The sequence below is a fragment of the Bombina bombina genome, chromosome 5 (genome assembly GCF_027579735.1).
Source record: "Bombina bombina isolate aBomBom1 chromosome 5, aBomBom1.pri, whole genome shotgun sequence".
NCBI lineage: Eukaryota > Metazoa > Chordata > Amphibia > Anura > Bombinatoridae > Bombina > Bombina bombina.
In genome coordinates, this window is record NC_069503.1 from 404059569 (window position 1) to 404074370 (window position 14802).

General features: G+C 40.3%; 1 protein-coding gene across 1 annotated transcript in view; it reads right to left on the reverse strand.

Moving 5' to 3' along the window:
* The window catches only part of NEK10 (NIMA related kinase 10), a 1556164-nt gene that overhangs the window by 60891 nt on the left and 1480471 nt on the right, over positions 1 to 14802 (reverse strand). The window contains exons 33-34 of the mRNA XM_053715742.1: positions 11510 to 11562; positions 11371 to 11426 (exon numbers count right to left, since the gene is read on the reverse strand). Of these exons, the coding sequence (XP_053571717.1) occupies positions 11371 to 11426; positions 11510 to 11562 (109 nt within the window). The remainder of the gene's footprint in view (positions 1 to 11370; positions 11427 to 11509; positions 11563 to 14802) is intronic.

The window sequence follows — 14802 nt, forward strand, 5'->3', positions numbered from 1 at the left end:
ACTGTATATATATATTTATACACATATATAAAATTAAATATATATATATATAATTTTTAAAAAATTCTTATAACATATTCCCCTATTTAAAGAACATTGGGATATGAAATATTTACATTTTATTAAAAATTAATATTGCAAAAACTTAAATTTATGCTTACCTGAAATTAATTTCTTCTATGGTAAGACGAGTCCACGGATTCATCCTTTACTTGTGGGATATTATCCTCCTGCTAACAGGAAGTGGCAAAGAGCACCACAGCAGAGCTGTCTATATAGCTCCTCCCTTAGCTCCACCCCCCAGTCATTCGACCAAAGGTACAGGAAGGAAAAGGAGAAACTACAAGGTGCAGAGGTGACTGAAGTTTAAATCAAAAAAATATAATCTGTCTTAAAATGACAGGGCGGGCCGTGGACTCGTCTTACCATAGAAGAAATCAATTTATCAGGTAAGCATAAATTTACTTTTCTTCTATAAAGGTAAGACAAGTCCACGGATTCATCCTTTACTTGTGGGATACAATACCAAAGCTACAGGACACGGAGGGACAAGACAGATGGTTAAACAGAAGGCACCACTGCTTGAAGAACTTTTCTCCCAAATATAGCCTCCGAAGAAGCAAAGGTATCAAATTTGTAAAATTTGGAAAAGGTATGAAGCGAAGACCAAGTCGCAGCCTTACAAATCTGTTCAACAGAAGCATCATTTTTAAAAGCCCATGTGGAAGCCACCGCTCTAGTAGAGTGAGCTGTAATTCTTTCAGGAGGCTGCTGTCCAGCAGTCTCGTATGGCAAACGGATGATGCTTTTCAGCCAAAAGGCAAGAGAGGTGGCCGTAGCTTTTTGACCTCTACGTTTTCCAGAATAGACAACAAACAAAGAAGATGTTTGACGGAAATCTTTGGTCGCTTGCAAGTAAAACTTTAAAGCATGAACCACGTCCAAGTTGTGCAATAGACGCTCCATCTTAGAGAAGGATTAGGACACAGAGGAGGAACAACAATTTCCTGATTAATATTCTGATTAATAACAACCTTAGGAAGGAATCCAGGTTTGGTACGCAAAACCACCTTATCAGCATGGAAAACAAGATAAGGCGAGTCTCATTGCAATGCAGATAGTTCAGAAACTCTTCGAGCCGAAGAGATAGCAACTAAAAACAGAACTTTCCAAGATAGAAGCTTAATATCTATGGAATGCATAGGTTCAAATGGAACCCCTTGAAGAACCTTAAAGGGACAGTATACACTCATTTTCATATAACTGCATGTAATAGACACTACTATAAAGAATAAGATGCACAGATACTGATATAAAAATCCAGTATAAAATGGTTTAAAAACGTACTTAGAAGCTTTCAGTTTAGCTCTGTTGAAAAGGTAGTTGGAAAGCCCACTGCAAGTGGGAAATAAGACACTCCTTCCTCCCCCTTCTTTTGCATATGAAAAGACCCTTTACACAAACAGGAGCAAGCTGGAGAAGGTAGCTGACAGTATTCAAATAATACTTTGGGGCTTGGTTAGGAGTCTGAAAATCAGAGCAATGTTATTTAAAAAATAAGCAAAATTATACATTTAAAAAAAAACAAAAAACTTTATGGGCTTTACAAATAGATCATCTACAAAACATTTATGCAAAGAAAAAATGAGTGTATAATGTCCCTTTAAGAACTAAATTCAAACTCCATGGCGGAGCAAAAGGTTTAAACACAGGCTTGATTCTAACTAAAGCCTGACAGAATGACTGAACGTCTGGAACATCTGCCAGACGTTTGTGCAGTAGAATTGATAAAGCAGATATCTGTCCCTTTAAGGAACTAGCTGATAGCCCCTTCTCCAATCCTTCTTGGAGAAAGGACAAAATCCTAGGAATCCTGATCTTACTCCATGAGTAGCCTTTGGATTTGCACCAATAAAAATATTTACGCCATATCTTATGATAAATTTTCCTGGTGACAGGCTTTCAAGTCTGAATCAAGGTATCTATGACCGACTCAGAGAACCCCCGCTTGGATAAGATCAAGCGTTCAATCTCCAAGCAGTCAGTCGCAGAGAAACTAGATTTGGATGCTGGAACGGACCTTGAATCAGAAGGTCCTGTCTCAGTGGCAGAGTCCATGGTGGAAGAGATGACATGTCCACCAGGTCTGCATACCAAGTCTTGCGTGGCCACACAGGTGCTATCAAAATCACTGAAGCTCTCTCCTGTTTGATTCTGGCAATCAAACGAGGAAGGAGAGGAAATGGTTTAAACACATAAGCCAGGTTGAACGAGGATCAGTATTGCCTGAGGATCCCTTGACCTGGACCCGTATCGAGGAAGTTTGGCATTCTGACGAGACGCCATCAGATCCAATTCTGGTGTGCCCCATTGCTGAATCAATTGTGCAAACACCTCCGGATGGAGTTGCCACTCCCCCGGATGAAAAGTCTGATGACTTAGAAAATCTGCTTCCCAGTTCTCCACTCCTGGGATATAGATTGCTGATAGATGGCAAGAGTGAGTCTCTGCCTATTGAATTATTTTGGTAACCGCTATCATCGCTAGAGAACTCTTTGTTCTCCCTGATGATTGATATATGCTACAGTCATGATATTGTCCGACTGGAATCTTATGAATCTGGCCGACGCCAGCTGAGGCCACGCCTGAAGCGCGTTGAATATCGCTCTCAGTTCTAGAATATTTATCGGGAGGAGAGCCTCCTCCTGAGTCCACAATCCCTGTGCTTTCAGGGAATTCCAGACTGCACCCCAGCCCAATAGGCTGGCGTCCATCGTCACTATGACCCACGCTGGCCTGCGGAAACACATTCCCTTGGACAGATGATCCTGTGACAACCACCAAAGAAGAGAGTCTCTGGTCTCTTGGTCCAGATTTATCTGAGGAGATAAATCTGCATAATCCCCATTCCACTGTTTGAGCATGCAAAGTTGCAGTGGTCTGAGATGCAAATGAGCAAACAGAACTATGTCCATTGCCGCTACAATTAAGCCGATTACCTCCATACACTGAGCAACTGACGGTCGAGGAATGAAATGAAGAGCTCGGCAGATGAATAAAATTTTTGATTTCCTGACCTCCGTCAGAAAAATTTTCATGTCCACCGAATCTATCAGAGTTCCCAGGAAAGGAACTCTTGTGAGAGGGATAAGTGAACTCTTTTGTATGTTCACCATCCACCCGTGAGATCTTAGAAAAGCCACCACGATGCCCGTGTGAGACTTGGCTAGTTGGAAAGTTGATGCCTGGATTAAGATATCATCCAGATAAGGTGCCACAGCTATGCCCCGCGGCCTTAGAACCGCCAGAAGGGACCCTAGCACCTTTGTGAAAGTTCTGGGAGCTGTGACCAATCCGAAGGGAAGAGCCATAAACTGGTAATGCTTGTCCAGAAAGGAAAACCTGAGGAACTGGCGATGATCTTTGTGGATAGGAATGTGTAGATACGCATCCTTTAAGTCAACGGTGGTCATATATTGACCCTCCTGGATCATTGGCAAAATAGTCCGAATGGACTCCATCTTGAAGGATGGGACTCTGAGGAATTTGTTTAGGATCTTGAGATCCAAAATTGGTCTGAAGGTTCCCTCTTTTTTGGGAACCACAAACAGATTGGAGTAGAACCCTTGCCCCTGTTCTGTTTTCGGAACTGGGCAGATCACTCCCATGGTATATAGGTCTTCTACACAGCGTAAGAACGCCTCTCTTTTTGTCTGGTTTACAGACAATTGAGAAAGATGGAATCTCCCCCTTGGGGGAGAATCTTTGAAATCTAGAAGATACCCCTGGGTTACTATTTCTAAAGCCCAGGAGTCCTGAACAAAAACGTTAAAGCACTCCCAAAAAAAAAACAAAAAAATGTTTGCTCACAAACATTTGCAATTCAGTGTCAACCATATTTGTAATTGGCCCCATATGCAAGCTAAGTAATGACCTTCTTTTAGCTCTAGGATTACTGCTTACCCTTACCCTCCTGGGTATAATGTCAGCCTTTCTGAAATACACAGTCTCTCCAGAAAAATATGACTGAACATACCTCACTGCTGCATAGCATGAAACCGTTCCTCACACTGAAGTTTCCTGTACTCCTCAGCCTCTGTGGGAACAGCAATGGATCTTAGTTACAAATGCTAATATCATCATCCTCCAGGCAGCAATCTTCATCCATCTGCTGCCTGAGAGTAAATAGTACACACCGGTACCATTTAAAATAACAAAATCTTGCTTGAAGAAATTAAAAACTAATATTTTATAACCTCTTTCACTTTACCCTTCCTAGTACTTAGAGTAGGCAAACAGAATTTTTGTAAATATTTTATTATATCTTTTCATGTGACAACACTGAAGAAATGACACTTTTTTACAATGTAAAGTAGTTAGTGTACAGCCTGTATAACAGTGTAATTTTCACTTTCCCCTCAAAATTACTCAACACACAACCATTCATGTCTAAACTGTTGGCAACAAAAGTGAGTACACCCCTAAGTGGAAATGTCCAAATTGGGCCCAAAGTGTCAATATTTTGTGTGGACACCATTATTTTCCAGCACTGCCTTAACCCTCTTGGGCATGGAGTTAACCAGAGCTTCACAGGTTGCCACTGGAGTCCTCTTCTACTCCTCCATGACAACATCACAGAGTTGGTGGATGTTAGAGACCTTGCGCTTCCCCACCTTCCATTTGAGGTTGCCCACAGATGCTCAATAGGGTTTAGGTCTGGAGACATGCTTGGCCAGTCCATCACCTTTATCCTCAGCTTTTTTATCAAGGCAGTGGTTGTCTTGGAGGTGTGTTTGGGGTCATTATCATGTTGGAATACTGCCCTACGGCCCAGTCTCCGAAGGGATGGGATCATGCTCTGCTTCAGTATGTCACAGAACATGTTGGCATTAATGGTTCCCTCAGTGAACTATAGCTTCCCAGTGCCGGCAGCACTTATGCAGTCCCAGACCATGACACTCCCACCACCATGCTTGACTGTAAGCAAGACACACTTGTGTTTGTACTCCTCACCTGGTTGCTGCCACACATGCTTGCCACCATCTTAACCAAATAAGTTTATCTTGGTCTCATCTGACCACAGGACATGGTTCCAATAATTCATATCCTTAGTCTACTTGTCTTCAGCAAACTGTTTGCGGGCTATCTTATGCATCATCTTTAGAAGAGGCTTCCTTCTGGGACGACAGCTGTGCAGACCAATGCAGTGTGTGGTGTATGGTCTGAGCACTGATAGGCTGTCCCCCCACCCCTTCAACCTCTGCAGCAATGCTGGCAGCACTCATACGTCTATTTCCCAAAGACAACCTCTGGATATGACGCTAAGCATGTGCACTCTTTGGTCGACCATGGCGAGGCCTGTTCTGAAAGGAACCTGTCCTGTTAAACTACTGTATGGTCTTGCCCACCATGCTGCAGCTCAGTTTCAGGGTCTTGGCAAACTTCTTATAGCCTAGACCATCTTTATGTAGAGCAACAATTCTTTTTTTCAGATCCTCAGAGAGTTCTTTACCATGAGGTGCCATGCTGAACTTCCAGTGACCAGTATGAGAGAGTGTGAGAGCGATAACACCAAATTTAACACACCTGCTCCCCATTCATACATGAGACCTTGTAACACTAACGAGTCACATGACACCAGGGAGGGAAAATTGCTAATTGGTCCCAATTTGGACAATTCCACTTTGGGGTGTACTCAATTTTGTTGCCAATGGTTTAGACATGTATGTACAGTATATACATATCTATACATATGTATTATGTGTTTATATGTGTATATGTCTGTAAATTCATACATATATAAAATATAAATACATATGTACACACATATAAATACATATGTACACACACACACATATATATATATATATATATATATATATATATATATACAGTATCTCACAAAAGTGAGTACACCCCTCACATTTTGTAAATATTTTATTATATCTTTTCATGTGACAACACTGAAGAAATTACACTTTGCTACAATGTAAAGTAGTGAGTGTACAGCCTGTATAACAGTGTAAATGTACTGTCCCCTCAAAATAACTCAACACACAGCCATTAGTGTCTAAACCGTTGGCACCAAAAGTGAGTACACCCTAAGTGGAAATGTCCAAATTGGGCCCAAAGTGTCAATATTTTGTGTGGCTACCATTATTTTCCAGCACTGCCTTAACCCTCTTGGGCATGGAGTTCACCAGAGCTTCACAGGTTGCTACTGGAGTCCTCTTCCACTCCTCCATGATGACATCACGGAGCTGGTGGATGTTAGAGACCTTGCACTCCCCCACCTTCCATTTGAGGATGCCCCACAGATGCTCAATAGGATTTAGGTCTGGAGACATGCTTGGCCAGTTCATCATCTTTACCCTCAGCTTCTTTAAGCAAGGCAGTGGTCATCCTGGAGGTGTGTTTGAGGTCGTTATGTTGGAACACTGCCCTGCGGCCCAGTCTCCAAAGGGATGGGATCATGCTCTGCTTCAGTATGCCACAGTACATGTTGGCATTCATGGTTCCCTCAATGGACTGTAGCTCCCGAGTGCAGGCAGCACTTATGCAGGCCCAGACCATGACACTCACACACACAATGCTTGACTGTAAGCAAGACACACTTGTCTTTGTACTCCTTACCTGGTTGCCGCCACACACGCTTGACATCATCTAAATCAAATAAGTTTATCTTGATCTCATCGAACTACAGGACATGGTTCCAGTAATCCATGTCCTTAGTCTGCTTGTCTTCATCAAACTGTTTGCGGGCTTTCTTGTGCATCTCTTCTGGAATGACAGCCATGAAGACCAATTTGATGCAGTGTGCGGCGTATGGTCTGAGCACTGACAGGCTGACCCCCCATCCCTTCAACATCTGCAGCAATGCTGGCAGCACTCATATGTCTATTTCCCAAAGACAACCTCTGGATATGACACTGAGCATGAGCACTCAACTTCTTTGGTTGACAATGGCAAGGCGTGTGCTGAATGGAACCTGTCCTGTGAAACTGCTGTATGGTCTTGCCCACTTCGCTGAAGCTCAGTTTCAGGGTCTTGGCAATCTTCTTATAGTCTAGGCCACCTTTATGTAGAGCAACAATTCTTTTTTTCAGATCCTCAGCGAGTTCTTTGCCATGAGGTGCCATGTTGAACTTCCAGTGACCAGTATGAGAGTGTGAGAGCGATAACACCAAATTTAACACACCTGCTCCCCATTCACACCTGAGACCCTGTAACACTAATGAGTCACATGACACTGGGGAGGGAAAATGGCTAATTGGGCCCAATTTGGACATTTCCACTTAGGGGTGTACTTACTTTTGTTGCCAACGGTTTAGACATTAATGGCTGTGTGTTGAATTATTTTGAGGGGACAACAAATTTACACTGTTATACAGGCTGTACACTCACTACTTTACATTGTAGCAAAGTGTCAATACTTCAGTGTTGTCACATGAAAAGATATAATAAAATAATTACAAAAATGTGAGAGGTGTACTCACTTTTGTGAGATACTGTGTATGTGTGTGTGTGTGTGTATATATATATATATATATATACACACAAACACACACATACATTACATCTTTAGACATATGTATGCATGTATCTCTATGTAAAAGCCCTTTGCAGACTTTTTTCACACACCTGACACCTCGTATCTTTGAGCCCTTAAAACTTTTTTATGCAATATTAATATATACAGTGTATATATATATATATATTTTAGTCGACTCTAACATTTAACCAGAGCTTTTGAAGTTGCGTTATACCGATGCGCATTAAATTCAAATGCACTCTCAAGAAAACGTTTACTTTCAACCTGTAAAATGTGTGCTACTTCCGACGTGTGCAAAGAGCCACAATAAACCCCTTTTCACTCTCACCCAACAGTTAGCATGCCACTCATAATCTAGCCCTTAAACAAAAGGGAGAGATTCCCTTTGAATGTTTTAATGGAGAGAGTGAACTTTGGATAGATGTACAATGTTGTGTATTATTACAATGAATCGCAGGAAAGACAGCACCAGGCCGCATTATTACTAAAGAAGGCCAATGATTGAATCTACCCAAACCCCAAAAATACACCTCTAAGGAAGGCAAAGACATTTCAAAACTTCCTTGGAGAAAGCAGCTAGAAGTATGAGTACAGGCCAGGAAATAAACATTTGACAGCTTATTGCCTGCATTGCTGCCCGCAATGCAAAGCCTCTGTAGTGGAATCTTATTCATTCATTCATTATTTTCTCAGGCTCATAAAGGGTGGCTATAGCAGACATGCTGGGAGTCCAAATAACATCCTCATCAACCAAACCAGAGACTAGGAAACCTTAATCAATAATTCCTTCTTCTCACTGACAGCTTTGCACAATGGGATCATCTACTACTCCTGAAGAGTGATAGAAGTGACAGTAGTAGAACTCATGGTGGAACTGGGACAAATACAGAGGTGTTGCAATCATACTACTAGACTTGGAGCCAAACAATGCCAATTCAGCACCTACACCTTCATCTCCTCTCTTTGTCTTCTTTACAGAAGACCCTTACTGCTACTAATGCTGCAACTAGTTCTAGTACTGGTGGGCCTTGCTTATGTCCTGCTCTGGGTGGACATGGGACTGCCTGCTAAAGCAAATGATAAAGATGGCCCTGCTACTGCCCCTGTTCCTCTAGAAATTTGAGCCAGAACAGCAAAAAATGGCCTTGAAAATGTTATTTCACTATGTGAAGCAGAAGCAATAGTGTTTTTTGCACTTCCTCTCATTAGACAATAGCCAGTGGCGGTTCTACACAAATTTTACTGGGGGAGCCAAGGTGGGGCTGCGTTAAGGAGTTTTACGCTGCTTTTGTGCAGGTGTTAGACTTTTTTTCAGCAGGCTCTCCCCGTTGATTCCAATGGGGAAATTGTGCATGAGCACGTTACACCAGCTCACCGCTGACTTAAGCAGCGCTGGTATTGGAGTGCGGTAATGAGCAAAATTTTGCTCAACGCTTACTTCTAGTCTTTTAACGACGGGTTTCTGAAAACTCGTAATACCAGAGCTGCAGGTAAGTGAGCGGTGAGTAAAAACTGCTCATTAGCACCGCATAGCCTCTAACGCAAAACTCGTAATCTGGGCCTATATTTTTTAAAAGGACACGCAGGAAGATTTATCTGGCACTCGAGTAATTTTAGCAGGTCCCCTGTGCACTTATACTTACATAAACATGATTTGCATCGAAATATCAGCAGACAAAAAAACCTTACTTATCACAAAATTTAACATCTAAAATTTGTAACACAACACATAGTTAAGCTAGAGAGGAATTTTGTAATCAAGAGCTCCATGTACTAAGCGGTTTAAGCTGCTTTGGAGCCTTTGTGGGGCAGGTTTTTGCACATGCAAGCCTGGTTTCCGCTATGATGATTGCTGCTTCTTACAATCTCATCCACCTCTGAGAAGAGAAATCACCCTAAATGTGCTCACTTGGGGTGACTGACAGGCATTTCTCTCGCTTAGGGGTGGCATTACACACGCCTAGAGCTGTGCGGACAATTTCTCAAGTTGAGTAGCTTGTCCGCATGATTTTTAATACATTTGACCCAAAGTGTTGAGGTCTAAGGAAAATAAAATTTAGTTATTTTGCTAAAAATCATCAAAAGTACGTTTGGAGAAAAAAAGGAGACGCATTTGAAGAAAAGAACACTCATGGGAATGAATCTATTATGCTGCATAATAAATATTGTAATAGTAGTGAGAAGAATGGATTAGATTCTACTAAATATCTACAAATGCTAGAAGCTAGTGTAGAAACTGAAACGGAAAATAGGATGTATATTGCAACAAGAAAATCATCCAAAACACTCCCCAAAATGAATCATGGACTACTTAAAGGGACAGTCAACACCAGAATTTTTGTTGTTTAAAAAGAAAGATAATCCCTTTATTACCCATTCCCCAGTTTTGCACAACCAACACAGTTATATTAATATACTTTTTACCTCTGTAATTATCTTGTATCTAAGCTTCTGCTGACTGCCCCCTTATTTCAGTTCTTTTGACAGACATGCAGTTTAGCCAATCAGTGCTCAGTTCTAGGTCAGTTTACGTGCATGAGCTCAATGTTATCTATATGAAATATGTGAACTAATGCCCTCTAGTGGTCAAAATGTATTCAGATTAGAGGCAGTCTTCAAGGTCTAAGAAATTAGCATATGAACCTCCTAGTTTTAGCTTTCAACTAAGAATACCAAGAGAACAAATCAAAATTGGTGATAAAAGTAAATTGGGAAGTTGTTTAAAATTGTATACCCTATTTAAATCATGAAAGTTTTTTTTTTACTTGACTGTCCCTTTAAATGAACACAAGATTAAAGTTTTGGAATGGAATTTTCACCGCTCAGGCTTACATATTATTGAGAATTTCTGAGTTGATTTCAACCATGCAGTGAATGCAAGAATGCAAGATAAGAATATTTTTTAATTCAGAATAATCTGTAAGAAATATTGGGGAAATAATCCTAAAGCAAAAATAGCAAAATGTGTTAGCTGGCTCCAAAAAAGCATCTGGAGGATTTGAAGGAGGTGTAACTAAGTGCTGACAGAAAGGGACCCGAACATTAAACTTACATATAAAGTTTGTCCACTGCAGAAGTTGTTTTAACTTCTTTTCTCTTAGAAAATCAACATAGTATGTTATTTCGCCAGGGGTCAGAATTAAACGGTGCGCATCCATAGGCTCCAATCGGAGCCTTGTTCTTATGCAAATATTCACGGCAGAGAACCTAGTGCAGCAAAGGGAGTAAATCGTGCAGCGATGGGCACCAAAGTGTAAATATATATGTATATAAATATATACATATATATATCTGTGTTATTATGTGTATATACACATATTAACACATAAATATATATGTATATAAGCATATACATTATATTTTGAGTATTAACACAGTCCCCATAGATCGCAATGTAAACACAGTATTCAGTGCTGTATTTTTCCTAACACCCCACATCTGGACACTTAAACCACTTAAAACTGCTTTGTGCAGTTATATTTTCAAAAAAATAAAGATGGTCATAGTTTTTATTAATAACATGGGACAAAACTTTTTATTTTGGGGGCAATTGGGGGAAATTTTAAAATTAACCAGAGGTCGGACATCTGGTTAATTTTTGGAAGTGCTAATTGCTACCACAATACCATTAACCGGCCACTTGTAATGGCTGGTTATTTAACAAGCGCCCAAAAACAGCATAATTTGCCCTTTTACTGGAGCACGTTAAATTAGTGCATCACTTGTAATCTAGCCGTAAATGACTAAATGGAGAGTGCTGAGTCTGTGAAGTTCTTCACATAACTGTATTATGATTTTTTTTTAAACTATATCCTTACCTGTTTGAAGACAAATTGTAATAGCCGCTGTCTTCAAGAACTTCTTCTATCATGGTCTATATGAAGAAAGAAAATAACAGTTATCACATACACAGTATAATCAAGAACATATACAGTATTGTATTTAAATTGACTCAACCTGTATTTGTTCATAAGTAATTCCTTCCTCAAACTCAAAACCAGAAGGATTGCCTGTTGAGGATAAGAAAGTTAGATTACAGTTACAATGTATTTTTAACAAGTACTGCACCAGCAAATTTTAAAACAATATATAAAAAGAGATAAGCGCTCAACCTGAGAACGAACAATAGCATAATAGCTTGTTCTATGGCTAGTTACCACCCAAGAAGCAGCCTTTTTTTGCTCAATATTTGCCTTTCACAGAGAAGAACTTTCCTGAAGCATATCAGTCTGATCCTGACTTCACAGTACAGCCCAGCCCCGAAATACCAGGCAATCCCTCTCTGAACAAGAGGAACAGCAAAATCCCAGACGTACGTTTCGGCCTATTGTGGGCCTTGTCAGTGAGGTACAGCCATATCCCTCTAGGCACACTGAGCAACGGGTCCACGTCTGGATTCCCGCATCACACATAGGGAGACTTCCCTAAGTGTCATAATTTGCATAAATAAAAAAACATGTTGAGCAAAAAGAGGCTGCTTCTTGGGTGGTAACTAGCCATAGAACAAGCTATTATGCTATTGTTGGTTCTCAGGTTGAGCGCTTCTCTCTTTTTATTTATGCAAATTTTAAAACAAGTTTGCAGACGAATAGTCATCTTTGTATAGGTATTTGCTGCAAACTAAATTAAGTTTTTACAAAGTTTACAAATTAGTATCTTGCTTTCTAGATAAATGATTGCATGTATGGAAACTTTCAAATATAAACAAAGTTTATTTCTTTAAATAACAACACAGGGATATTCTGTACCAAAATGTGCTAGATATATTTACACATATACAAATTAAATCATATAGGACCATATAGAGCATTAACTCCGCTAGAAATAAGCTTTGTGCATGCGTCGGGTAGCGCTCGTATAACAAGGTAAAAGCAAACTGTTTTCACCTGAGCACTAACCCGATGTGCGTAAAAAGCCTAACTTAGAATATTTGAGCACAATTTCCTATTCCCCCATAGAAGTCAACGGAGCAAAAAAAGAAACCCCTTCTCGAATGCAAACCTGATCGCATATTGAAGTGCGCTAACCGGACATGAAAATATGAATATTTCACATTCTAATGTTCTACTCATAGAAACATATGCAATATTTATTCATCAATACATATTTCTATATATATCTAATGTTGTTGTTTTTTGCACAAATATATATGTATACCTTCTCCTATAATGCCTGATGAGGTTGGAGAATACATGACAAGGGATCTGAGAACATTCCTCCATTTAGAATCTCTCCACATCCTTCAAATTTCGAGGTTGACGCTGTTGAACTCTCCTCTTCAGTTCACCCCACTGTTTTTTTATGTTGTTCAAGTCAGGGGTTTGGGATATATGTTTTGGATCATTGTCTTGCTGGAAGATCAAATCATGGCCCATTTTAAGCTTTTTGACAGAGGCCGTCAGGTGTTCATTTAATATCTGTTGATATTTGATAGAATCCATGATGACATGTATCCTAACAAAATGTCCAGGTCCTCTGGCAGAAAAACAGCCTCAAAACATTAAAGAACCACAGCCATATGTAACCATAGGTATGAGGTACTTTTCAATATGGCTACCGCTCTGTATGCACCAAACCCAACTTTGGTGTTTATTGCCATCAACCTCTATTTCTTTCCTATGACATGGAGAGTCCATAACATCATTCAAATTACTAGTGGGATATTCAACTCCTAGCCAACAGAAGGAGGCAAAGAGCACCCCAGCAAAGCTGTTAAGTGTAACTTCCCTTAGCCATAATCCCCAGTCATTCTCTTTGCCTCTGTCAATGGAGGTTGTGCAAAGTTGGTGCCTGAAGAACTTAATCCTTTTATGGGGTTTTTTCCCTGCAAGCAAGGATTGGAGTCTAGCTGTGTCCACGTCAAACTCTTGAGTAAAAGTAGTGGTGGCTTTTATCAGTTAAAAAGAAGCGAGGAAGTCTTTGCTTTACTTTTAACACTTTGCTACCCCTTTGTGGGAAGCCAGAGTTAGTTACTCTGTTCTTTCTTTTTACTACAGGTCCATGACAGGGAGTGCAGTGCCTGTCACACCTTAGTAGCTGCTACCTGCCCTGCAGCTGGATCCACAGGTAAGTGATTTTTTCCTTCTAGGTACTGAAGGACAGCACTTTAGAGATTAACCCTCAGGTGGATCTTTTTTGGGACATAGTTATCCTTTATTTGGTTAAGGGTACATTTTATGGGCAGCTTTACTGGCTCTTGCAGCTTTACTGGCTCTTATCTGTCAAGAGGTTAACCTCTTGTCATTAAATTTTATTGTCTGTTAATTTTGAGAGATATTGCAGCTGAGCAGATATGGGGGCATGACAGAACCTATGCTTTTACCAAGGGACAGGGAATTTGCCACCTCCATTGCCGAAATGTTTTATTAAAGAGCCGGACATTATGGGGTGTGAGGACCAAGTATTAGGGAAATACTTATTCTCCTAACACTTTATATTCCCTGGATGGTCGTTTTTACGGATAGCGTATGTGCTTATTATAATATGGGCACTATATTTATTATTACATGTGGTATGTCAGGTCATATGCCCTCTTTCTCCTATGATGGATTGGACCGCCATTATTGCATCATTTTCATGCATTTCTGTGTTGCGCAGCAAGACCAAAAAGATTACTTGTACAGACTGTTACTACCTTCCCTTTGCTGATCGCAATCGAGGAAGTAAAACCGCTTTGTGGGCTTGGGTGTAGTTGGGCAGATTAACCCTTCATGTGGTTGGAGCCTGCATCTTGTTGGGTGCTTAGCTATATATCCGCCATTGTGGGCGGTTCCTTTAGCGCCGCTATGCTTATTTTTCTAGGATGCGATCAACAGCTGACAGTAGGATTTTAAATCTCTTAATAGAGATTGTATGGGGTTTCTATGTTAGAGCAGTTAGGACTGGGTTTTTTACCCTGCCTTACTTTGGTCTTTACATGCGCCTCCTCTGTTTGTAGGGATCTGCATACTACAGATATCTTTGTCTTTCCTGTTTGAATGGGGACTGAATCTTTACTAAATGCAGTGTTAATTATGGCTGTTGTAATTTTGAATACATTATGACTCAGCTTCAAGACTTTTTTACTTGCTGAGGTGTTCCCTTAGTATTTACTGCTATCTAGTGGCTGTCCTCTGTAAAGACATGCTAATTTTTATATTATCATGTATAAGATGTCTCCCTCATTTGAGGAGTACATGTATTATATTAGGGGTTTCTAAATGGATCAATTCATATTTTATCCTTTATAGTGTGTGGGCTAATATAATTTG